Below are 27,300 nucleotides of genomic sequence, written 5' to 3'. Positions count from 1 at the left end.
AAAAAATGTTTCGGTGATCGCAACCCCTCACGATACCAAGGAAACTATCGCGGAGCCGAAAACGAGAGACTCGACCGCCCAATAACTGTGGAAGAAGTTTATGCGGCCATAAGGAATACGACCAGAAACACGGCAGCAGGAGCCGACAGAATCGACAATGCCCTGATCCGAAACCTGAGTGACGACCTCATACAAGAGCTCGTAAGTTTTCTAAACAAACACTGGGAGGCGGAGACGGTTCCCGAAGAGTGGAAACACGCCGAAGTAATTATGATACCTAAACCTGGCAAACAGCTCCAAATTGAAAATCTCAGGCCCATATCGCTCACGTCGTGCCTCGGCAAGCTTTACGAGCGGGTGGTGCTGCAAAGACTGCAAAATTTCATGGAAGATAATGAACATGTACCCCATACCATGTTCGGCTTCAGAGCAAAACTCTCGACGCAGGACGTGCTGCTTCAAATACAAGAAGATGTGCTCCGCAACGTACCCCGAACAGGTGAAAATGTCATAATGGCCCTTGACATCAAGGGAGCATTTGATAACGTCAGTCACGAAGCGATCCTTAGAGGTCTAGACGACCTGAACTGCGGACGCAGAATCCACGGGTACGTCAAAGCCTTCCTGTCAGATAGAACTGCCACCATCGGCATGGGAGACCTTCGATCGAACAAAATTCACGCGCCAAACAAAGGAACACCACAAGGATCAGTCATCTCACCTATCCTCTTCAATATAGCTATGATAGGTCTAGCACGAAAACTAGAGAAGATCGAAGGCATCAGGCACGCCATGTATGCAGACGACATAACAGTCTGGACGAACACCGGTTCCCTCGGGGAGAAGGAAGGAAAACTACAGGAAGCGGCCTCCTGTGTACAGAAATATCTCGGAGAAAGAGGACTCGCATGCTCGACCGAGAAATCGGAACTGCTTCGAGTGTGGAGAGGCAAACAAAACCGGACCGTCCCAACCAGTGAGAGCCTGAAACTCAACATCTACCTGGAAGGAATGCCCATCCCTGAAAAGACAAAAATAAGAATATTAGGTATGTGGGTTCAATCGAACCAACGCAGTAGTCACACTTTTACCATGCTCAAAACTACAACGCTACAAGTGACACGCATGATCACCCGCATCACCAACAGGCGGCATGGCATGCGCGAAGAGGACACACTAAAACTAGTTAGAAACCTGGTAGTGAGCCGAATTATGTACAGCCTGCCCTACCAGTGCCTCAACAAGAGTGAAATACAACAAGCTGATGCCCTGCTACGCAAAGCGTATAAGACGGCGCTCCGATTACCGCGCAACACGTCTACAGAAAAGCTCATGGCGCTTGGATTGCAAAACACATTCGAAGAACTACGCGAGGCGCAGCTTGAGTCGCAAAAACTCAGGCTGCTGCAGACAACGACTGGAAGAGCGCTTTTACAGAGACTCGGATACTGTGAGCAGATGCGAGAAATAGCGAGGACGGTAACGATCCCCGACGAACTTCGCAAGTCCCTCAAGGTAGCTCCAATCCCGAGAAACATGGACCCTAACCTCAACCAAGGTAGAAGAGAAGCAAGGGCCAATTTTATTCAAAAAACATACGCTCCTGAAGACACGACTGTGTATGCAGACGCGTCCTCGAGAGGAGGACAGAACAAAATTGCAGTGGCCACGGTGGTCAATTCGTCTCTACGCGAAGTGACCAGCGCCTCTATCCGACACTGCACAGCAGCAGAGGCCGAGGAAGTAGCCATTTCTCTAGCGGTGGCGGAGGGCTATAGAGCTGGGCGGTCGCTAACGATACTCACGGACTCTCAAACAGCCTGTCGAAATTTCATGAATGGTAGGATTGGTCGTCACGCGCTTCGTATACTCCTCGAAGCGAGCGACAGATTTAAAAACCACGAAGAAAACAAGACCAGACACAAAATTATATGGGTACCGGGGCACATGGGGGTGGCAGGGAACCAAGAGGCTGACAGGATAGCTCGAGCATACACTACTTTCCGAGCATCCGACGGGTCCGCGGAACTTTTGCCAGCACCCAAGGCATACTCGGCCATACTAGAAAACTATAGAGGAAGAAGAATGCGATATCCCCCACCGCACAGTTCTCTCACCAGAGAGGAAACTGTCATATGGAGACAATTACAGACGGGTTCATACCGAAACCTACACATACTAAACAAAATGCACCCTACCTTATACGCTGACAGATGTCCGTGGTGCTATGAAAAACCAACACTGTACCACATCACATGGGCATGTCAAAACATAGATGTGGTCCCCAAAATTCGAAACCCGAGTGCGGAGCAATGGGAGACTCTGCTGTCCAGCGACCGCTGCGAAGACCAGAAAGGTCTGGTACAGCGAGCCCAACGGGCGGCAGCAGCCAGCGGAGCCCTGGACTGAGGGCAACCGACCATTGTAAAAAGTGGACGAAGTCGACGGAGAAGACTCTTGTGGATACAACAAGCAGACATCTCTGAAGACGTCCAAAAACCGCCAAATAATATAGGACTAAATAAAGTTTTTCCTCCTCCTCCTCCTCCCATATCAGGAGGGTCAGGTGTTTAGGAGGATTTGATATGAGTACGCGAAACGCTTCGACTGAAATACGACCATGATTAAAATTAAGAATGGCGCACTGTGAGTCACTTATGACTACTTTAGCTTTAGAAGAGAAGAGCGCTAGAGCAATAGCTACTTTCTCCGCTGTAGTGATATGCGAAGTGCGTACGGAGCAGGAGGCATGAAGAGTCATGTTCTCATCTGTGGCAACAGCTGTTGCAGAAGTCCGATTAGGGTGGTCTGCCGTGTCTGTGTAAAGCACGTCAAGTCGGCCAGCATATTGCTGCTGGAGTGACGCGGCCCGAGCTTCTCTGCAATCTTGATGATGAGTTGGATGCATGTTGCGGGGGAAAGGAAAAGTCTTAATGTTGGTCCAGATGGCAGCTGGGAGATTGACCACCGAGGATGGTGGACAGAGGGGAGCGATGCGAAGTTGTTCGAGGATAGAACGGCCTGCGGAAGTTAGAGCCGTTGGCGCTGGGCTAGGAGGGCCGCCTCAATGAGCTCTTCAACCGTTTTGGAGACACCAAGGGCGAGGAACTTGTCGTTGAGAATAGAGAGAGGGAGACCAAGGGCTGTTTTGACGCCGCTGTGGATAAGGCAATCCAGACGGAGCTTCTCTGTGAACGTGAGACGTAAATATGGAGCAGTGTAAGCAATACGACTTACGACAAATGCTTGAAAGAGATGGAGATTGGCCTCCTTCATGCCAGTCCGCTTATTGGCATCGCGCCGTGTGAGACGGGCTGTCTGCTGTGTGTATCGTGCGAACGTTGTATTGCGTTGGTGTTGGCTCCGTTTGTTTGGAAGTCGAGGCCAAGAATTCGGGTGGTGTCGAACGTAGGCACGGGAACGCTGTTAATAGTGAGGCGGATGTCTGGAGATGTGAGGGGCTTCCGGGTGCCAGGATAACGCACGAAGAAGAGCTGAGATTTTGCGGCTGAGCACTTAAGTCCTTTGTCCGATAAGTAGTCTTCAACTGTGTTGATCGCAGCCTGGAGAGTCTCTTCAATGTGTACGTCACTGCCGCCAGTCATCAAAAGTGTGACGTCATCCGCTTAAATGCTATGATGAAAGCCCTCGTGGCGGGCGAGCCGAGCCGGAAGGCCCATGTGAGGACGGAGCCCTGCGGCGTGCTCTTGCTGCCCAGGGAGATATCCTCGAGGGAGCAGGGACCGCCAACGAGCGTGGCAGTACGATCAGTAAGGAAAGCATGGATATAATTGTACAGAGTTTCGCCCATCTGCAGATTCTGGAGATTGGACAGAATAGCAGTGTGTTGAACGTTGTCAAAAGCTTTAGCGACATCAAGGCCCAGGATGCCCTGAGTGTCGAGTCTTGTGCTCCAGAAGTTCATGCTTGAGTTGGAGCATAACATCACACGTGGATAGATGGAGCTGAAAGTCGATCATGCTTGGCAGGAAGAGATGACAATCTCTATGTATGTCGAGAGCCGCGCCAATATAACGTGCTACATGGCCTTACCCACGCAAGACGTGAGTGAGTTCGGACGGAGGTTGTCGAGGCTTGGGGGCTTACCTGACTTGGGGATAAGGATGATTTTTGCATTTTGCATGTTTCCATTCTTTTGGGAGAACGCCGGACTCCCAGCATTGCTGCTTCAGGCTGTGTATGCAGACTCTGGGTCCGGAAATGTGACCACTCTTCGGACTGTTTGGCTTTTCATGCCGCAACGTTCGTCTTTTCTCAGCCAGCTGCAAGGATGCCTTGTTGTTATCTTCTAATTTGATGGCACATACCCACACAGGGGGATCGGCCAAAGATTGGGGTGCGGAGATATTTGTTTTTGAGATGTGTAATTACATCGCAAAAAAAAAGGAAATGATTGCTAGGGAAAAGAGAAGGAAAAAAATATATATGAAACATCAAAATAAATAAGAGAATTCATAACGCATGCAGGAGGAGAACACTGGGATTTGTATCTGCAGAAGGGGGTCATCTGCCGGGAACAACTCTATGACAACTCCTTGGGTAGAGGCCTGCCGGCGGAAGCCCGCTGCGGAGTGCTGTGGACTCAGGCGTGGCGAGCGCGCTTCACGAACAATCTCGACACAAATTGTTCTATTTGTGGAGCGTCGGCAAAGACGATCAGCCACGTGGTTTTCGACTGTCCAGCGATTTTGCCGACCTGCGAGATCTTAACGTTCTCGGCTGCCGTGGAATTTGAGGAGTCTGCGGACCACAAAGCGGCGTCTCGTATCCTGGTGGCAACGGGGAGCCCTACGACCTCAGAGGCAGACAGCGGCGGATGTGTCACCTGTGTGCTTGTGACCGTAGAGTTTGAACAACGGATTGACAGACTTCTTTTTTATTTTTCGTTCCGCCGCGCCGGAAGGCAGCGGCGACTCGCTACAAAGGGCAAATCCACCATCGCCATCACGATTAAAAATTTCAAAGCATATTAGCAAGGCAGACGTTTATATTCTATTAAAAAGTCGATTAATAGTCGATTACGCGGCAGAGAGAGGCCTAGCGTTCTCGCCGTAGAAATCAGAACTGTTTATATACAATCCGAAGCACTTAAGGTGCAAGCCACCGTCGGAGATCAAAATTAAAGTGGCGGGTAACGAGGTACCAATAGTCAAGCAAATCAGAATCCTGGGCTTGATTCTCCAGTCACACGGGCATAATGGCGAGACCATCAAGAGGCTGGAGAATCACGCGATGCAGACCCTGAGCCTAATTAGGCGGGTGGCCAGTAGGGACCGAGGGTTAAAGGAAAAAGATTTGATGAAACTGATACAGTCGTAAATCTTCAGCCGAGTGAGCTACGCAACGCCGTATCTAGATTTGAAAGCAGTAGAAAAATGAAAGATTGAGTCTCTAATGAGAAAATGCGTGAAAAGAGCGCTGGGACTGCCCATCCACAGAGAGACTGATGGCTCTAGGGGTACACAACACATGGGCAGAACTGGCGGAAGCGGTGCGAACCTCTCAAATTGAGAGACTTAGCACCGCGAAGACAGGAAGAGATATTTTGGCGAAAGTTGGAATAAATCCGGATAGGGATCCCACGGTCAAGGTGGAGGTAGATAGGGAAGTCAGACAAAATCTGATGATCCCCCTCTGCCAAAAAACATGGACCCGGAATATAACAAAGACAGGAGGAAAAAACGAGCCGAAGCATTAAAAATTAAATTCGGCGAAATTTCGGAACATGAGGTGGCCTATGTAGACGCGGCGGAAGGTGGTGGCAGTTTCACGGTAGCAACAGTCGTCAGCGGCCGGGGCAATCCCGTGACAGCTGCCACTTTGCGCGGGCGGAGCATAGAAATAGCCGAGGAAACTGCGATCGCGTTAGCTTGCGTCGGAACGGAAGCGAAGTTTGTCATCAGTGACAGCAAAACTGCCATACAAAATTTTAGCAAGGGCAGGATCATCGCCCTTAGCAGCCATAATCCTAGGCCAGAAAAAGTTGGATAGGAAAATTCAAATAATTTGGACTCCTGTGCACGAAGCCGCCCCTTACAAAAATGAGTTTTGAAACTCTATTGTTGGACTATTGACCGCCTTTTGAATTTATTGAATTTCGATAGACATTCAACCCCAGCTGAATGCAATCTTTACAGGGCCAACAGAATTTTCATTGTGTTCTACCCAATAGACTTTTTGTACAATTTTTTCTATGTGCTTTTTGTTGTCAGTTTGCAACGTTCACGAACAATTAGCGTGTACTGTTCATGCTGACCCATGTTTTTAAGTAGTTTTAGGCACAAATGATAAGAGCATGATGTAACAATTTCGTTATGAATTTTTGGTCTCACTTGTAATCAACTATTGGCCACATTCTGCAAAGGGAAATATAAGAGCAGCATGCAGTTGCGCGCTCGTTCATGTTATATAAAAGTACATATTAACGGTGCACACTTAGCTCAAGCTTCGCAACACAGTGAAAATATGCCCTAAAAACTTCATGATGGCAAAGCCTCCACTAATAATGCAAATACATCGTTGAATGTCAATCAGAATCCGTAATGGATCAGCTTCTGTATGTCGCAGAAGGTAACTTTAGTGGTAGGACATATTTTATATTTATCATAAAACAAGTTCAGTGAGTCATCATACTAACAAACAGGATCCTAGATTGAACCTACCATGTAGGGCAGGACAGAGCTTTTTTAAACCAGTTCCAAAGTTCACTATATATATGCTTCAGGGTCTGACATTCTGCCCAAGCATAGGTATTTTTGCCCGTAGCTTTTTGCCGCAAAATGAGGTGCAGTCTGTATTGGAATCCTCCACCGCTGTATGTCTTTGGAGAATTTTACTGTTATTTTTTCTTTTCCTTCCTTTCTTAGTGGACACCATGCTAAAATGAAGTCACTTTAAACATTGAGGGGTTCTAATAATCACGGATTGATCCCACGCATACTATAGAGTTAACACGCATAGCAAAAACATTCGCGTATGAAAAAAAAAAGAAAAAAAAAACAAGATTGCATGCGTCTTCTAACGGCGACTCTTCTTTTCAAAGAAGCATTCGGCCGCCGCCTTGCCCCTGTCCGCATCCCACTTCCCCCGTGCCCCGCGAAAGGCGCCAGCATGTCCGGAGAGGTCGAGGGTCGCTTCCTGTCGGCTGGGGGGAAAAAAGGGGGAGGGAGGAGGGGTTTCTCCCGCTTGGTCTCCGCTCTCTGCCTTCACCGTGGTTTGTTTTCACGGAGATGACCTTGGCTTCAGCAGTCGCGCAGCGGGGGTGGCGGCTTTTCACCGAAGCTGTTCTTCTGCGCCCCGTTTTCTTTGCACGCAGACGCGGGTACGCTGAGTGCGGCGATGTGCCAGTTCAGTTGGCGTTTTCCCGCCACCGTGGTCGCATCTTGCACTGTGAACGAAGCACCGTATGTAGGTTTTTCGCTGGTGATTATCACGAAGATCGTTTTGTTCAAAGTGGAGCGCGAACGTACGAATTTAAGTCTTCGGAGGACTACGCTCTTGGGCGGCAGCTTCTGCGCAAGGAGGACGTGTTTAAGAAGTTCAACAGTCCCAGGCGTTTTGGATTCTAGGCGAAAAGCCGGCGCGGGCGGAGGGAGCGTCTGCACTTTGGTGAGTGTTTTACTTTTTCCTATTCGTGTTTGTGCCAGTCTTGTACTGTGTGTGCTACAAGGTGAAGCCCGCATGTAAATATTTCTAGCAGACAAACCAGCCTCGTCGGAAAAAAAAGGAGGGGGAGAGAGAGAGAGAGAGAACGAGGCTTGTCTCTACGCGGACGCTGGGGCCGATGGAACGCCAGCTGGAATGGCGACATTTTCTTTCTTTTTTTTAACCGGTGACCGTTTTTGACGGATTGTTCGGCACAGTGCTGTACTCTTTCGATACGCTACTCGCGCTGAGACGGACACATTATCGAGATCATAATATGCCTCTGTCACACATTGTGGATTATTGAATCTGTGCAGCTCCGCCATTTTTGCAGTGTTTGTTTTTGTTTCCACTCATTTTAGTGCCTATAGTTGGTAATTTTGCTTCAAGTTTTCTGGGTAGTAATGCTTGTGACCTGCGCTTTGCTATTTATATTCACAATGGGATCTTTGACGGCAGCATATATTGTTTATTAGGGAGAAATGAACGATGTGGTAGTGCTGCCGAGCTGTGGAGGCGGCGGTCGATGCCGTCTAAGCAGTGAAAGACAGTGACAACTCATTTTAGACAAGAAATTTCTTGAGCTATGACGTGGAGCAGCGCACAAATGCCTTTGCTCTATTTTTAGGTTAGTATATACCGCAACTTAATTATGATTTATATTGTTTATTTCAGCATCACATGCGAGGAGTTCCCGGACGTATCAGCGTTTTACGCAAAGAACAGCCTGGCGTCATACCTTGCACATGAATTGAAATAAAGCAAATAAACAACCCAGCTCATGTTATGGGTTCACCAAAGATGCATATTTTTTCTTTCTCATTAACGCGCATTTTTTATTCTGTGTTCCCTTTCCGCTGCGGATTAACAGAAAATGCTGCGTGATCAACGGTTAGCCAGGAGCAGGCACGAGGTGGTTTACATTAATGCAAAAGTAGCACAGCACACATCCTTGCTGCGGTCAGTCAACACATTCTATGTTCTGCTCGACCAATCAACAATTTAGTCAGTTTAGTGTAGGTTAATGAGTGAGTAAGTATAATGGGGCTTAAAAGATCAAGATCTGTTTTGTTCTTTTATGCCTCACTATGCTTATCATTAACCAACACTGATCAGACAGGATTGTTGATTGGTCGGGCAGAACATAGAATGTGGTGACTTATCGCAGCTAGGAGATGTACTGTACTACTTTTGCATTAATGAAAATCACCCCGTGTCTGCTCCTGGCAAACCGATGGTCGTGTACTATTTTCTGTTGTTCAGGAGTGGAAAGGTAGCAGAAAATCAAAAAGCGTCACTTGCAGAGTTTCTGAAGCATTTGAGCCTGAAATCAACAGAATTTCAGTTGCGCGAATTCCAAAAGCGCTCTTAAGAAACACATGGGCCACTATTTCATAAGCGCTCAACAAGAGGTCAACACTGCATCATCCAAAATGTTGTTGATTATCGACAGACTTTCAACAGCGTGTATTGACACAACGCTTTCGAATTTCTATAGAAACCCTACATGCATTTTTGTAAGGGGCCCCCGGCAACAAGGCGGCCCACAAGCTGGCTCGAGATCTCTACCGCCCGCTACAAGGCCACTTGATGACCGAGGGAGCGGAGAGTGCTTGCTAAAATGAGGGGAGATCACGCAGCACTATAGATTGGATCGTAGACTGGTCCAGACCCGAAATTAAACAGCAGTCGCCTCCGCACCCGGTTATTGCGAAACACATGTTCCCTGAGGCCAGGAGTGATAAGTGCAATCTTTGTGGGGCGAGAGGGACCCTCGACCACATAATATGGGAATGCCCGTATTCTCCCAGGGGGACGCACAATATAGGCAGTAGAGACACCTGGAAGACCCTGAGCTCCAGCTCCTACTCGTCCAACTGGCTGAAAAGGCTGCTAAGACCCAAAACCTCCCAGCCTGCATCTGAGGCGGCGGCATCCGCCCCCTGACCTGCGTGTCGGGGGGCGGGTAGATCACCTTCTCTGTTAGACATTAAAGTTTAGTCCATCCATCCATCCGCAAATGTAGATAGCATGTACTTGATGTTGCGGTTCACGCGTTCCGTAGGATTCACCCTAGCGTGATAGGTGGTTGTTCTGTGTTTAATGCCAATGGCAACACAGGGCTGTGAACGAAGGGGCTGTGAACGAGCTTAGCTCTTTCTCTCTTTCCACTTTCACTCCCGCCTCCTCCCTTCCCTTACGGCGCGGTTGAGGCGTCCACAGAAAACAAGTGAGACAGTTACCACGCCTTTCCCTTCCTATAAATCAATCAGTTTTTTTAGCTGCAGTCGCGCTGCTCTGACTGAGGGGCGCAAGTTAAAGATCCCCAGGTGGTCGGAATTACTTCACAGCTCTCCACTATACGGCTCCTCTTTCTCTTTCCACTTTCACTCCCACCTTCCTCCCTTCACTTACGGCGTGGTTCAGGTGTCCACGAACACAAGTGAACGATATATTTCACGGTGCAGTATATACTGCGCCTTTCCCTTAACTGTGAGCCAATTATCAAGTACTCAACTGATTTTCGATAGAGGCGCGAGAAAAAGAGGCGTCCGTGTGTTGTGCGATGTCGTTTGTTGTTGTGGCTGTAGGAAGAAGGAAGAGAAAATGCTCGTACTGGCTCTGTAGCTGAGCCGCCTCCGCTGCCTCGTGCAGACAGAAGAGAAAATAGAGGAGTAAGAAAAGGAAGAGGGAGAGAAAGGCGCGCACCACAACAACAGCCGTTGTCCACCACCAAAGCTGTGGCGGGTGCAATGACGGCCTAAAACAGGTAAAAATTCGGTGGCAGGCAAGCCCCCGCCGCAAGCGGCGCTGACCTACCTGTCCCAGCTTCATGCGATGAAGCTGGGACAGGTTAGGTCAGCGCCGCTTGCGGCGTGCAGGTTAGATCCATAGAGTTTCTTACTCTTACCTATAGGGAAAGCTGTGCTGCCGTCTATGGGAGTTTACATGGAGTTTCCAGAGGGTATTAATCCTCCGATCCCTTCCGGCCTCTCACGTCCAGCCCAAGTTCTAACTCACAAGGCGCGAGCCGGTGCAGCGTACACACCGGACATCCTGAGTCAATGGCGCCGAACCAAGATCAGCTGCCCCAACTGCCCTGCTGACTCCGTTGACCTGCAGCACTTGGTCTGGACCTGTCCTGGCACGGCTGGCCTCCGCGCACGCTACACATCTGCTCACCACATTCAGAGTTACGAAGACTGGACAGCCCCCAATACCAACGCCAAGCGCAAGCTTAGTGCCCTGCTAGACTTCATGTCGGAGTCTGGCGCCCTCAACCTCACCTAACCCACCCCCTTTCCCTCTAGGTCTCAGGTCATCCTCATGAATAAAGGTTTATGAATGAATGAACAGCCACCATGGTCACTCAAAGCATCATGGGCCGGAGAGCTGCCGGGTGCAGAACTACAACTTTTGGCCAAAACTAATGCAAAGATAAACGTTGTTCTACCGTAAATAATGTCCTAAGATTGAATATTGTGACTATATATTGCAAAAAGAGAGCGAAACAGCATGTCAGTGCGAGATTTATTTAATATAAGCATAGAGTTTCTTACTCTTACCTAGAGGGAAAGCTGTGCTGCCGTCTATGAGAGTTTACATGGAGTAAATAATGTCCTAAGATTGAATATTGTGACTATAAATTACAAAAAGAGAGAGAAACAGCATGTCAGTGTGAGATTTATCCAATAGAAGCGATGGCTCTTTCTCCTATTGGCTTAGTTTTCAGCAGCACAAATACCAATATTTCGCACCTAATACCCAAACATTGAAATAAAAAAACGTTATGAAAATATTTATGGCTGTGCAATCACTTAAGGAAGTTTTTAGTGGCATTTCGGGAAACAGAAACCATTTATTGGCGACGTCTGCTTTTGCGCCTTCGCTACTATGGCTTTCGCGGTCTATGTACGCACCTTCAAATGATGATGATGACGAAAAAGAAACATCGCAGTAACGCCACTCCACGCACCCGAGAAAAACCGACTGTCCCGCAACAAGTAGCACACCGGCCCATGATTCTTAGCGCGCCCATGGTGGCTGAAGTGCAGCGCCCTCAGCTTTCCCTCTAGGTAGTGTAAGGAACTCTATGAATATAAGCGATGGCTCTTTCTCCTATTGGCTTAGTTGTGAGCAGCACAAATACCAATATTTTGCACTTAATAGGCAAACTTTGAAATAAAAAAAAACGTTGTGAAAATATTTATGGTTGTGCAATCACTTAAGGAAGTTTTTAGTGGCATTTCGGGAAACAGAAACCATTTATTGGCGACGTCTGCTTTTGCGCCTTCGCTACTATGGCTTTCGCGGTCTATGTACGCACCTTCAGATGATGATGATGACGAAAAAGAAACTTCGCAGTAACGCCACTCCACGTACCCGAGAAAAACCGACTGTCCCTCAACAAGTAGCACACCGGCCCATGATTCCTAGCGCGCCCATGGTGGCTGAAGTGCAGCGCCCTCAGCTTTCCCTCTAGTTAGTGTAAGGAACTCTATGGTTAGATCCCCAGGTAGTCGAAGTTACTCCGGAGCCCTCCACTAGGGCACCCCTTTGTCTCCTCCTGCTTTCGCTCACAACTCCCTCTGTTCCCTTACGCGTATTGCCATTGCCGTTGGCAATACGCTTCCCGCGGCGCGGTTCAAGAATTTTTTTACCTTCAGTTTTTCAAGGTCAAATTTGCTTCCATGCTGACGGCTTGAAGACCTGGCGTGTAAAACTTTCGCTTCCAAAAATAATGAAATTGGCCACGGCTTAGCTCAGCTAGTTTTTTTATAACCTCCTTGGCCATGCCATATACGAAAGCATGTGTGCCTGGCGCTGGGCTGCCTACTTTCCAATCCAATCCCATCCAATCCAGTTTAATCTAATCCAATCCAAACCAGTCTAATCAAATCCAGTCCAATCAAGTACAGTTCATTCCGGTGGACCCAGTCCTTTTTCTAGAGCTGTGGGAGGATATACTGGCCAGATCAGACCCTTTGACGCAAGTTCGGGCTACTGAGTGGGCTCATAAGGTCGCCGAGAGCCACAGACTCGAGGCCATCTAAGTGAACTGTCCACATATCGTTCAATGCTGACAAGAAATGTTTTCCAATCCAAATCCACTGAAAACGCTCGCCCGAAATGCGCCGCTGACCAACCTATCATCATTACTATTATCATCCTCACGCTAGAGAAGGAGAATTAAGATGCGCTACTCACTATGTCTTGCTATGTTGCTACATTAATTAATTTATTCATTCATAAACCTTTATTCATGAGGATGACCTAGAATACTAGATAGATAGATAGATAGATAGATAGATAGATAGATAGATAGATAGATAGATAGATAGATAGATAGATAGATAGATAGATAGATAGATAGATAGATAGATAGATAGATAGATAGATAGATAGATAGATAGATAGATAGATAGATAGATAGATAGATAGATAGATAGATAGATAGATAGATAGATAGATAGATAGATAGATAGATAGATAGATAGATAGATAGATAGATAGATAGATAGATAGATAGATAGATAGATAGATAGATAGATAGATAGATAGATAGATAGATAGATAGATAGATAGATAGATAGATAGATAGATAGATAGATAGATAGATAGATAGATAGATAGATAGATAGATAGATAGATAGATAGATAGATAGATAGATAGATAGATAGATAGATAGATAGATAGATAGATAGATAGATAGATAGATAGATAGATAGATAGATAGATAGATAGATAGATAGATAGATAGATAGATAGATAGATAGATAGATAGATAGATAGATAGATAGATAGATAGATAGATAGATAGATAGATAGATAGATAGATAGATAGATAGATAGATAGATAGATAGATAGATAGATAGATAGATAGATAGATAGATAGATAGATAGATAGATAGATAGATAGATAGATAGATAGATAGATAGATAGATAGATAGATAGATAGATAGATAGATAGATAGATAGATAGATAGATAGATAGATAGATAGATAGATAGATAGATAGATAGATAGATAGATAGATAGATAGATAGATAGATAGATAGATAGATAGATAGATAGATAGATAGATAGATAGATATAGATAGATAGATAGATAGATAGATAGATAGATAGATAGATAGATAGATAGATAGATAGATAGATAGATAGATAGATAGATAGATAGATAGATAGATAGATAGATAGATAGATGGTCTTCTTAACTCTGAATGTTGTGAGCAGATGTGTAGCGGGCGCGGAGGCTAGCCATGCCGGGACAGGTCCAGATCGAGGGCTGCAAGTCAACGGAGTCAGCAGTGCAGTTGGGGCAGCTGATCTTGGTTTGATGTGTACGCTGCACCGGCTCGCGCATTGTGAGTTAGAACTTGGGCAGGACGAGATAGGCCGGAAGGGATCGGAGGATATCGGGGAAAAGGTCCCACAACAAACCTCTCCGCTCATGTTTAAGCCGTGTGATGACAGAGTCAGGTATGATGATGGAGACGGAAGTACAGTAAGGGTGGTCCGAGTTGGACGGGCCCACATCAAGGCTATGCCGACGGTCTTCCTCTAGCTGCGCGCCACCAACCTCGTGGGCCGTCCTGTTCCCGGTTCCTTGTGCGTGATGTCCAGGTGTCCAATGAATCCGTACCGAGACTTGCGAGGTCTCTCGTAGGTAGCGGCAGCGATGTTTGATGCGATGTTGCACTGAGGTCTTGTAAGAATTAACGGGTTTGCAGCGTTTTTGTAGCCTCTTGACTGTCGGTGTAGATATGGATGAAACGATCTGTTCCTTTGGTGCAGTGTTGAAGGGCCTCGTCGATGACCGCTAACTCGAGTTCAGTTGTGGACCAGTACCTGCGACCACTGTGGCTAGTAGCGTGTAGCTGTGAACCCTCCTGGTAGTAGGCGGTGCATGGTTGCAAACGTGATGCCGGTGTCATCGTCATGGTATAGGGCGACGTCGGTATAAATACAGGGACTTGAATATTTGGGGGCTGGGATTTAAAACATTCCTATGCAAAATCTACTACCCTCTTCGAGCTGAAATAACGTTCACAAAGTATCAAAATATCGTCTACGTTATCTGATAAGTGATTCAACATCGTTACTTGCCTAGATTTTCCGAAATCGAGGAAAAACTGCTCTCGGCGTGCACAATTTTAGCAGAAGAGAGTCGAAAAGCTGATGATGATGATGATGATAGTGTTAGCTAGTCCCTTTGTAACGGGTGGACACCAGGTTGGTGTCCCAGCTGCGTCATCTGTCGGGCAGCGAGGCAAGCGCGCCAACGGCCGGGATGGAGCTTGCCTCACTGCTCGACAGATGACGCACCATGTCAAAGCAGCGTTTCGACTCTCTTTTGCGAAAATTGTGCACGCCGCCGAGAGCAGTTTTTCCTCGATTTCGGAAAATCTAGGCAAGTAACGATGTTGAATCACTTACCAGATAACGTAGACGATATTTTTATACTTTGTGAACGTTATTTCAGCTCGAAGGGGGCAGTAGATTTTGCATAGAAATGTTTTAAATCTCAGCCCCCAAATATTCAAGTCCCTGTATATGGAGACTGATGTGCTGGTCTTGTGTATCAATTATCTGGCGTTGCCGGTGATCTCTTCCCGGCCCTTTGGTGTCGGTTGGAAGGGGTTTTGGATCTGTTACGCTGTTACCAACGTTTCTGTCCATGGTGCTGTAAGGTGGTCCAATATGGGCAAGTGAAGGTTTGCTTCGTCAAAGATTCGAGTAAGGCGGCGGTGCCCGTTGGGTGTGTGTCGCAGGAGAGTTTCATGATTGGCTCGATGCGTAGCATTAAGTGCATCCACTGGTGAGAGTTGATCTGTGAAGCCCCGTGATGCGCGTGTGTACGGGCAGACCAGTTATAACCCTCAAGGCAGAGTTATAAAGTAAGCCAAATCATGCTGCTCATAATGCTGCTCGTAACACGCTCCTATGTGTCCCAGATTGAATATAATAAATAATCCCGGCCTCGGCGGCCGCTTTTCGATGGAGGCGAAAAGCAAGGTGCCCGTGTGCTGTGCGAGTCAGTGCACGTTAAAGAACCCCAGGTGGTCGAAATTTCTGGTGTCCTCCACTACGGCGTCTCTCATAGCCTGAGTCGCTTTGGGACTTAAAGTGCACTGCATAATAATAGTGCAAGTGCATAATAATAATTGGCTCACAGGAAGGTAAAGGCGCAGTATCTGTCACGCTCTGTGGACACTTAACCGCGCTGTAGGGAAGGGAGGAAGGTGCATGTAGGGAAGGGAGGAGGAAAGAGTTTCGTGGTTAGTGCAGCCCCGAAATTAAAGAACACAGAACGTAGATGATGCAGCGGCATGTCGTCAACGTACTACGCACGTGAACGGATATAAAAAACCACTGTCGTTCAGCAAACGTTCGACAAGCATGGCATACATTGCGGCATGGTAGCTACTTTTGTCCATTTTAGTCCGAATTTTTCCCAAGCCTGGAATAGGAACAAAAAAAAAAAAAAACTGAATGAGAAGTGATCACATCGAAGCTTCTCCAAGGCTAACATGACAGCAACTTGTCTGCTACAGCAAAACCGTCTTTAGCGCTAGATGCGAAACCATTCATGTAACACCGAAGATGAAAATAATTTCATAAAAATGTAATGTAAATTGCAAAATGCTCGCATGATATAAAAGATTAGTATAACAGTCAAAGCAAACGTTGTAGAGTTGAGTTTTAAATGTTATTACAATTCATATATTAGCCAATGTATGGTATTATACACATTATTTTAATTTTGCAAATAAACATTGTTTTAATGAGATTTTTACATGATATTAAGCCTGTTATGAAAGCACTAAAAAGTGGTTTGATATTCATGACACCACTTGTGCTCGAAGTGGTAAAAAGAGGCCAATAAATGATGAAGGTGATACTCGATGTAATGACTTACAAATGAGTTCACCTGCTATATCGAAAGTATGCAAGAAACTTTAAAGCGTTAAAGAAGGACACTCTCACTGAAGACTCATTTCAAGCCCTATATAGCGACCCATTGAGGCTCTTTCCTGGAAAGTAAGGTTAATGTGCGAAAGGGAATGATATATGCTAGATGCGAGGGCCGTAACAGCTAGCGGCACATGACTACATTGTCAAGACAGACGTTTCATCTGAGAGCAAAATCAAAGCACTGAAGGAAGTTATGGCATCTCCTACCATCCCATTTCCCACTGTCACATATTCCGGTTTATCTTACGCCGCTGAATATATCGTTTAGTTAATCAACTTCGGGTGTGACGCTTGCTCTATTCTTCTTGAAACTAGCGAAAGAAGCAGCCCCATGTAGTACGCTCTTTTACGAGGACAATATTCTAGCGGACTGTATCATCCGAAACCAGAGCTTGTTGCCCTATTGGACAAGTTTTTTTTTTTTTTTTTTTTTTTTTTTTTTTTTTTTTAGAAAAAGCTGCCGTGCACCTACTATACACACAAATGTTCTCGAAGTACTTAAGATCCTGATTCAGTCAGCATTTCAGAATTCAACACAGAGTTGCCCGAAAGGAATTGACAACAGCTATGTTATTAGGTCCGCTTCTTTGATATTTGAAACATTTCTCAGAATTCTTCTTCTCAATTAATTATACCAGGAAAGTGACAGAGAAGACCGAGAGGCCAACTCCTTATGTGCACAAGCCGTGCAGGAAGATTTTGAGACTGAATTTTCTAGACGCAGGTCGCGTTTTGATGAATTGATGAACATATAGCGCAATGTGTAACTTTGAAGGACAATTTTTTTATTGTTTGCCGCTCTTTTCGATTCTGCTTAACTGTTTATGCAGATTTCCTTGATTAAAAGTAGTCGCAAGACTACATATACATATTCGGTCTTTCAACTGACATATGTTTTGAACGAAGCTAGAACAGCCCACTCCACTCGACAACTGAAATTTTTACTATATGAGTAAATTTTTGTTCTTTACTCTGAATCTGAGACGCGCCATCAATTTTTGCCCGTGCCTCTTCTGATCTAAACGAAAACGGTAGCGGTTGACAGAATCTCCACCCAACAGTTCACCATGCACGCACGTCAGGTCGCGCTACACCTGCTGAAAACATTCAAAGGCACATTGCATAGCCTGGTAAATTTAGTTTTGTACAAAACTTAGGTGTAAAAAATGTTAAAGTGTACCCGAAGCTTCATTCGACCGTGCACGGCCGCACTGACGAAGGAGCGCACGCGTGAGCGGATTGTTGACTGTATTTTATTTCTCGTACACGATAAATATTCGATGTTGATTACGGATTTTGTATAAACCATAAGGGGCGAAATGTCAGGACCTGCCGGTTGCAACCGACGCGGGCGAAGCTAAAAGCGAGCGCGCGTTTCCCTTGCGCGTGAACGGCTGTAGCGGAGGAGCAGCAGTGGGGCGGTGGCGACCCCACCAAGGCGCGGCGGGCGGTAGAAACAGACCCCATTGGAGAGGCCGTAAGAGAAGAGAACCGCTCTCTCCCTCGAGACCGGCCGTTATATATATATATATATATATATATATATATTTTGTTCACAGGAAGGGAAAGGCGCAGTATCTGTCACACTTGCTCTATGGACACCTGAACCGCGCAGTAAGGGAAGGGAGGAAGGTGGGAGTGAAAGTGGAAAGGGAGAAAGAGGAGCCGTAGTGGAGGGCTACGAAGTAATTTCGACCACCTGGGGATCTTTAACGTGCGCTGACATCGCACAGCACACGGACGCCTCTTCGTTTCGCCTCCATCGAAACGCAGCAGCCGCGGTCGGGTTCGAACCCGGGTACTCCGGCACAGTAGTCGGGCGTCTTACCACTGCACGTATGACGTGTGTTTGGGATATGTACCGATGTTAGTGATATTAAAAATGAGAGAAACAAACATTTATTCAGAACAGGCGTGAAATATTCGTCTGGAAGCCTCCTTAGTCCAGGAAGCAGTGAACCCGAGCCATCTGCAGAGTCCTATCAACCAGACTACGCTGATCATTAAGGCTGGGGCTTGACAGCCGAGTCTCCCACTGCTCTTCGGTTAAAGCCATGGTGGTTAAAGTACCATTTGGTCCCTTGCATCCCCACACCATATGTTGTAGGGTGTTTGATACATTACAAAACGCACATTCATATTTGCAGTTGGTGGGCGAGAGCCTGTGTAGTAAGGCGCCGTAGACGTGGCTGTTGTATTTTTCAGAGAGCGACTGCTTCTCTGGTTAGTTTCGTGTGGGGTAGGGAATATTTTCTTCTGTCAAATCTGTAATGCAGGAGGATGTTAGTATATTTCTTGGGTACATCCAGTGTTCTCCGAAATCCTTCTGGAAGTGGTGTCCGGTTAGCATATCCTCAAGCTGAGGCGTTGGCTGCCTCGTTTCCTTCCAAGTGGGTGTGTCCCGGAGTCCATATGATGTAGGCGTCTGGGAGGTGGTGGGTGAGCTGTGGTGTGACGGAGGATTTGAAGTGCTCTGCTAGAAATTCTTCCCTTTTGGTAGTTTCTGCATGCAGATTGTGAATCAGTGAGAATGATGACTGCTAAGGCAATTGCAGCCTCTTCGGCTGCGTCAGCGTCATTTGTTGAAATAGTTGCAGAGGTCTTTTTTGTAAATGTGGAATCCACGACGCTAATGGAAAGGGCTGGTCTTCCCTGGTATTTTGCTGCACCAGTGTATATCGTTTGCAGATTTGTTCCGTGCATTTTGCTCACGGCCTGAACACTTGCCTGGTGCCGGTCTTTGTTGTATGCAGGATGCATATTTCGCGGGATGGGGGCTATGGTGATGTATGAGCAGATTTCGACCGGGATGTGCTACTTGGTGTTTTTTTATTCTAAGCCTTCTCTGTATCCAGGTTCTTGATGGCTGCATGTCCAGTATGTTAGTTTTAAGCGTTCCAGTTGGTTTACTTTGTGGGCCTCGGCAAGCTCCTTCCATGTGTTGTGAAGGCCGAGGTGGAGGAGGCGTTGCATAGAGGCACATTCGGATATACCGATGGAGATTTTGATGGCTTTGCGGGCGAGTTTTTACACTTCTGCTTTCTATGTTGTTCCGTATGTTACGTGGCTTATGATGAGAGCCTGGATGATGCGGACCGTATCTTGTTCTTTCATACCATGTCTTCTGCTGGCCACGCGGCGGACCAGGTGCGCCCCTTGAGTAACAGTAGCCTGAAGTTTCGGGAGTCTTGCGGACCCTGAGCTGTCTTTCAGGATGTTTAGGCCAAGAAGGTAGAGAGAGTGCTTGAGGGATAGGGGTTCCATCAAAGAAGAATAACAACAAAAATTAATAGAATGAAAAGGCACTATCACATCTGCTTTTAAAGTGAAGCTTAAGCATCTTTTTCTTCCTCTGAAGAGCATTGCTTTCAGCAAGTGTGGCCTTTTTATGACAGAGCTGGTATTCTATCGGTAAATCCCACCTTAAATTCTCAACGCCCCTTTACCGTAAAAACCCGCGTAAAATAGGTAAATTTCGGAATAGCAAAAACGAAAAAAATTTTCATCCGCGTATAATGCGAGCGAAGAAAGATCAGCATAAGTATTTGTGCTACAATTCGCAGTTGTCCCACAAATCGTACGCACTCCGCACCTTCGGGCCTAACGCTATCCCGCACCAGGCGACAATAGTGCCACAAATGGGCCTTCATGTAGCGCTGCTGTACCATTCCCCTTCTTGTGCCGACACACGTGATTAGATTTCATACACCGCGACAAGAGCCCTTCACATTCACCCCGCTAATCGGTCGTCCGGCTGTTCTAAAACCAGTAGGTCGCCTCCTGCTCTGATGCGGGACGTGGGCCGCGCTCGCGCCTGTTCGCGTCTAGCCTGGTCTAGCACTGCGCGCAGGCACACAGCATGTGCGCTCCAGAAGTATTCATAAATTCAGAATTTTTGCAATCATCGTCGTCCGGTACGTGTATCGTCTGCAGAGAGTCCCTTGCTAGCAACAGCTTTCTGTATAAAATCTTTTTCAGTACCTCTAAACACATTCGGTATCCCGCATTTCTCGAAAGTGCGACCGGCGTGCTCCTTGGGAATACCGGTAAAGTGTCCATGATTCGGTTATAGTAGGGCACGGCAGTATAGCTGGAGAGGCCCGCGAGACACCCGTGCGAGATGAAAGAGTGAGATGTGCTCGGCCTGCTTCTGGCCAAGTGCATGACGCGAGCAAAGTGGTTGCGATGATCGCGGCGTCAGCGGAGCAAAACCGAAACCATCGAAACAGCCAGCCGACACCATCGCTAGATAGTGCCTCTACTAACTTGAACTGTGATGCCGATAGCGCCGATTAATAATGAGGCGTGAACAGCGAATTGAAGGCTGAAATTTTTTCGGATTTACATATAATACGAGGCGGAAATCTGAAAAAATTGTGAAAAAACGTGGTATTACATGTGGGTTTTTACGGTATTCATCTGCCACAGCTACTGTCCTCTGCAGATGGCATAAACACTGTAAATTGCCTTTGTAGACACTATTCAAGGATTACACCAGATCTAACTCCCTTCAAGCTTGAAAAATAAGGAAAACATGACAATCTAGGTGCACTTCAAAATTTCTTTTTTAATTTTTAATATCAAACGTTATGTACAGCATAAACATCATACATTAATATAGACAACACAGCAAGAGCCTCGTAATGTATATATAACTACACAATAAACTTATTCCTTCCGGCAGGTCAACGGTACATCCCCAGATTATTTGCTTCTTTAAAAATTGTTTCCTATGCCACCGCACCAGGCCATAAGAGAACAAAAAACCAAAACAAAAAAGATGTGTGGCCAAAGCACTCTTCCTCCCAAGACATCTAGCATTTCTATGTAAAACAGAGGGCAATTGAAATACTGTCTGACAATGTGCAGACCAACACCTTGACTGCGGAATGAAGCCTAGGAAAGCACTGTGCACATAAGCCAGAGACCAGCCTAGCACCCAATAATGCTTAGCAATGGCCTTAAACCAAACATCTTGGGAGGCAAGTAGACAGATGGCAACCGCAACTAGCATGTGCTTGCACCAGAAACAAATGGGCGAGTCTCGAGGCTGCCATTTCCGCTATCAAGCACAAGTAGGCCCACAATATGCTAATGGTGACTCCCTCAGCTCAGCTGCAGAATGAAACTTGCCATCAAAAATGGCAGCCACTCGCAGAAAACGCTCAATCCGATTCGCCCAGCCGAGTTTAGGTACAAAGCACTGGTAGTGCCGCACGAATCAGCGGTGCAGTGGCAAATGACCAAGTCCATGCAGTCATACTGTTTGACTATAGAGAGAGAAACTAGACAGCAGCACTCAGGTGCACCTGAACATAGCTGGTCTCCCTTCCTCATGTGTAATGTGCAATGAAGTGAGCACAGCAACGCTCTCTGAAGCCCTGTCACCATCCTAGTGCCTAACACCCTTTAAATGGGTGGCTTAAGGTGATGAGCATTACTCACTGACAGCAATGCTAGGCCCAATGCTCGCTATGAACAACTGAGTGCCCCACAAGCAGAGGGGCTTCTCCAAAGACTGCTGCGGCGCCAAAAAAAAAAAAAATGATTGAGGAAAACCGCACAGCTGGTTTGACCAGGTATCTTCCGCATTTGCACAATTCAGCTTCAAAAGGGAAACTCACAGCACATGGGCAAAGAAGAGGTGCAGCATGTGGCTACGGCCTTCAAGGCTCAATCAAGTTTGTTCCCAGTTTTAAAATGAACTACAATGCTCCTAGAGCAAGAGGAGATGGAGGGCCAGAGAATGGAATAAAGGGGGAAAAAAAGACTGCCACGTCCAAGTTTGTCGCTGTGAAACAAGCTACTGGAAATAACGAAATCCCAGCCCTTACTGGCCCCGCCCCTAGTCTCCTCTTCATTTACAACAAAGCGAACACTACACGCCCCATCATATTAGCCAGCCCACACCAAGCCGCTACCTTGAGCGTCTTGAAGGTTTGGACTCTACAACAAAGCGCACACACACACTCAACTTCACAAGCTTGGCTAACATGCATGCTCATGGAGGAAAAAGAAAAGCACATGCCACGAGAGACACCAAGAAACCTGGCACTCAAACGTTTTCCTTCCACAGCTCACCCAGGCATGCCACGACAAATAGTGCTCCCCAGCCACATTGCATGACCACTCTCAGATGCATCCACACATAAGCACACATACAAAAGAAACAAAGAAGAAAGGACCCAGAACAACTGAGGAGCATAGGTCAACAAATTGTGTCCCACACTCCACATCCTATCTCCCGCTTCCTCATGCCAGTGTGGAAGCAATTCTGGTCAGAAAAAAGAAAAAAAAAAGAGGAATCGGAGCTGCACGTCTCAAGCAACAAGTTGGGTGTGTGTGCATGCGCACAATTCATCTTCCACGCTCGCAGATGCGTGTGGGTGCAGCCACTCCCTCCACTTAGTATGTATACCTATACACCCCGTCTGTATACATATATGTATATATATATACTGCGTATGTACAGATAGAGAAAAAGAACGTAATTGGAGGGGGCTGCAAAAGGGGGCGCCTCTGTTTTCCATCCTCGACATCACAGCCGGCGGTGGCAGCAGTGGCGCCTCCCTCGGCCACAGAGTGCTTCTTGGGAGCATGGTCAGCTCATGGTGGTGGGCGGGGCAAAGTGGCGGGGCTTGGAAAGGGGAGGGGCATCACTTGCAGCATCCACCCGATTGCTGCGGGTGCTCGCTAAGGTCCACCCCTCGGCGTCCCTGACCACTGGCACCACCCCCGACCGCCGAAGTGCCTTGTTCCGTCTTGGGAAGCTTCTTGGCTGCATACATTGATGAAAGTATCCAAAGAGAGGTCAACCTGCAAGACTTCTACCTCCACAAAACAAACCCATGCGCCTAAAATTGCATGAGCTCAAAGTGGCCCCGTCAACATGTCCGCCTGCTATACTTTTCATTGCTAAGGAACAACTCAAAAGAAACGAAATGAGCAGCAGAAATGTGCGGGGAAGAACTTTTTTTTCTCTAAGTGCACAAGAACTCTCTGCAGAAAGGCATGTTAGTGTACTTCAAGAGGCACAACCACTCTCAGCTGAAAGACAAGCTGACAGCTAGCTAGACTAACCCAACCTGACAACCACAAACAGAAAGGACTAAGTAAGTTTCACAAAAGTAAACAGTAAGAAATATTACAGTAGCTTTCCAATCTGCCATGAGGAATGTACTTTGCTCACTTGTGCCATAACTTCAGTAAGCTACTTCTAGCTCAAAAATCCCTGCATCACACCAAGACTATGCCTTTGCCTATGGGTAGCAAATTTTTTTTTAGGAATATAACAGCAACTAGCTAGAAATCACTTTCGCGTGCTTGGCAAATTCATTAATTCATTTCCTTTTTATGTGCACGACCTAAGAACCACTAGTTAAGAGCAAGAAAATTGCAAAATAAATTAACAGTGTTGACACCTAGTGCTGCATATCTTTCACAACCTACATAACTTGTGGTGCATGATTTAAAAATACAGCAATTCCAACTGTTTATGGCAAACTCACAATAACATTTTACTTAAAAATTTCCTGACATACTACCAATACCACTAAAAGGGAAAGCTCCCCGAAAACATTTTAATGGGACAGGATTAAGGCTCCTGTTCAGCACAAAACGTGACAAATGCTGTAGTCAGTGCTGGGAGCGAAATATCGCAAGCATGCTCCTTGAAGGTAGTATTTGGCAGGTGGCATTGCTAGGTGCTAACTGGTCAGCAGGTTGTGTGGTGTCATGACACAACATGACATGGCCAAGTTGGCAGAAATTGACAAAAATATAGCAACCGAACCTGGGACGGACGGATTCCAAGTCAGGCACGCTACCAATGTTAGCCCATTTGTATGGCTTAGTAAAGCGGTGCTTTATATGCAGGTCGGGTGGTCCTTCACATAATGTGGTAACTTACGATAGCATGTAATGAGCATGTGCGAGATAAAAAGTGATTAAACGAGCAGCAAAGTAAGCATGCAAATAAGATCTGCAAGGGTAACCGCAGACACTGTTGCATCATTAACACTAGGCGAGTGAAATTGTATTATTTATAGAGCATGATCTCCCCTTTCCATATCTGTTTTTAGTAACAAGGTAGCTGAATGCATTCATGCTGTAACTGCCATGTGTAAGTGAAAAACTGGATACCTCCGCAGCTGCTGCACACAGCAGGCTAGCTCATAACAGAGCAATGCAAGATGGTTTTACACTCCACTGAATGCCAATTAACTATCTACCATCCTATTAGTGTGCACTATTTTGAGACAATTTCATAGCTCTTGTTTCATTTTCAAGGCTAAAGGCAAAAAGATTCTAATGCATAAAAATATTACAGACTACATGAGAACCTAGACAAGTGCATTCCATACTATGCATTCCAATTTGGTCTCATTTGGATTATAATATAATAAATAAATAAAATGTGTACAAAAGTCATGTTTGGCCCAAAATGAGGAGTTGAGAAAAATGAAGGTGTGTACTACTAAAGCCTGAAAACCATCTGCATGAAATTTTGACAAAACATAAACCAGGGTGCCCAATACACTACATACAGTCGAACCCGGTTATATCGAACCCGGATATATCGAATTTTGGTTATATCGAACTCACGAAATATCCCCTTGAAAATCCCATGTAAAAGTATAGGAAAGCCGCGTCATTTATCGAACTCAATTTCACCGGTCGTTCGATATATCGAACTCCGCACCACGCACTGGAAAGTGTGCCTTCCCCAAAGACGATCGCATCACCCTTGGCCGCTTGCCGCGTGACGTTTTCAAGCCACGCGCGGAAGGAATGAGAGGGGACAGTTCGGCGACAGCAGGTCTGGGCAGCGCCGCACCCATTCCACAAAGGCGCGCGCATCTGCAGTTGTCGTTTCCCGCGCGCCAACGCATGACGTTTGCAAGCCGTGTGCGTGGGTGTGTCCATTCTTTTGCCGAGCTATCTCTCTCCTTCAGCACGCGCAACGCATGCGCCAAGCCAGCTCGGCCCGTTTTCAGACAGACGTCGGACGCTTTCTCCAGCGTGTGTTGCGAACCCTCTACGTGCCGCAGCGCGGCGGCGGACGTGGCTATGGCGCCTGCGGGTGTTAAGAAGCCCCGGCTCTGTTTTTTTTTTTTTTTTTTTCCGAGTCATTCTTTCCTATCGTTGGGCTGTACGGGCGGCGTAGCGTAAGATATGGCGGCTGCGGACGTTAAAAAGCGACAGGGATTTTTTTTTTTTTTTCAGGGATGTTTATTTTATATTTTTTTTATCTTTTATCCTTGCATGATGAATCAGCGAAAGCACGCCGTCAGCTGCTGCGATCATAACACCCGCCCCAAGCGCGGCATGATAAATCGAACCAGGCTTGTGCAATCAAGCCATCACGGGCACTCATCAAGTTCGCTCCCCGCCACCGCAGGAGCTATAAAAAGATAAACGTTATCGCTGCGCAGCATCTTGGCACGCTGCCAATGAGCTGTGGATGAGATTACCGAAACGGACTGACGCGCGCCATCGACATGCAAGCGAAAATGCTCGCGATTTCCTGCCGCTGCGGCGACACAGAAACCTTGTTTTGAGCTGCCGCGGTGGCTCGAGCGACGCAGTTCCAACAAGTTTTAAATTTTCGCTCTGTCGCTGCCGCTCGTCGCTTGCATGTGAGCGAGCTAGCCTTAATGCATTTTTTTTTTTAATTCTCAGGTGCAAAAGTGGAGGGTGGGTTCATTATGCGAGTGGGTTGATTACGCGACAAATACGGTATCGTTTTTTCGCATCGTAAGTGCCGTCGCAAGCCGATTTCTGTATATCGAATTATCGATATATCGAACTATTTAGCGATCCCCTTCGAGTTCGATATATCCGGGTTCGACTGTACCTTCATAATATGTTCGCAACATGCAGCAATGCAATAGCATTAAAGGCCTTATTCTGGATAAATCCGGTGTCTGTGTTGTGAGTGAAAAATCACAGGCATGACTATGGCAGGTGACATGACAGAGCACAGATTCCTTGAGTTGTGAGAGTAGCGATGCAACACGCTCTCACAAAGTTGGGAGGAGCTGCCAACTCTGATTGCGCATCTGAGATGGGAGGGTGGGATAGGAATCAACCTTTCAGGGCTCTTGAATGCAATCAGCCACGCTACTCCTATGCAAAGCAGGCATGTTAGTACAGAGGGATAAAGCCGGACTTCACATCTATGATGCCCAGTTGCTTACAACCAGTAGCTAGACAGTGTGATAGCTCAGGATCGCATGTTAAAAGGAATGCGCAAGATATTAGAGGCACTAACTAAGGGGCTGGTAATTAAGCGAGCAGAAACTGCATGTTTGGTTTGGTTTGTGGGTTTCAACATCCCAAAGCGACTCAGGCTATGAGAGACGCCGTAGTGGAGGACTCCGGAAATTTCGACTACCTGGGGTTCTTTACCACGCACTGACATCACACAGCAGATGGGCGCCTTGCTTTTCGCCTCCATTGAAAAGCATCCCGCATCCTCGGGAACAGTAGTCGAGCGCCGTAACCACTGCGCCACCACGGCGTACGAACAAAACTAGACAGAGTAGCTACAAATGGTAGCAATTAATGCCATCATGTCATACCTTTAAAGGTAAGCTCAAATGTCCATTAATTTTTTCTTTCAGAATCATTAAAGAGCACCAGCCACAAAAA

At 46.6% G+C, this 27,300-nt stretch overlaps 1 protein-coding gene across 2 annotated transcripts in view; it reads right to left on the bottom strand.

The window, feature by feature from the left end:
- Nucleotides 1-21,194: 21,194 nt before the first annotated feature.
- Nucleotides 21,195-27,300, bottom strand: part of Rab5 (RAS oncogene family member Rab5) — a 41,155-nt gene continuing 35,049 nt past the window's right edge. For both annotated transcript variants that reach the window (XM_084593571.1, XM_084593572.1), the window contains exon 5: nucleotides 21,195-23,425. In XM_084593571.1, coding sequence (XP_084449697.1) covers nucleotides 23,304-23,425 — 122 coding nt within the window. In that variant the 3' untranslated portion in view covers nucleotides 21,195-23,303. The remainder of the gene's footprint in view (nucleotides 23,426-27,300) is intronic.

Source organism: Amblyomma maculatum, chromosome 2, assembly GCF_055883805.1.
Source record: "Amblyomma maculatum isolate TAMU_Amacu chromosome 2, ASM5588380v1, whole genome shotgun sequence".
In the NCBI taxonomy this organism is placed as follows: domain Eukaryota; kingdom Metazoa; phylum Arthropoda; class Arachnida; order Ixodida; family Ixodidae; genus Amblyomma; species Amblyomma maculatum.
Note: the sequence above shows the minus strand (reverse complement) of the source record. Positions and strands in the feature narration are given on the sequence as shown.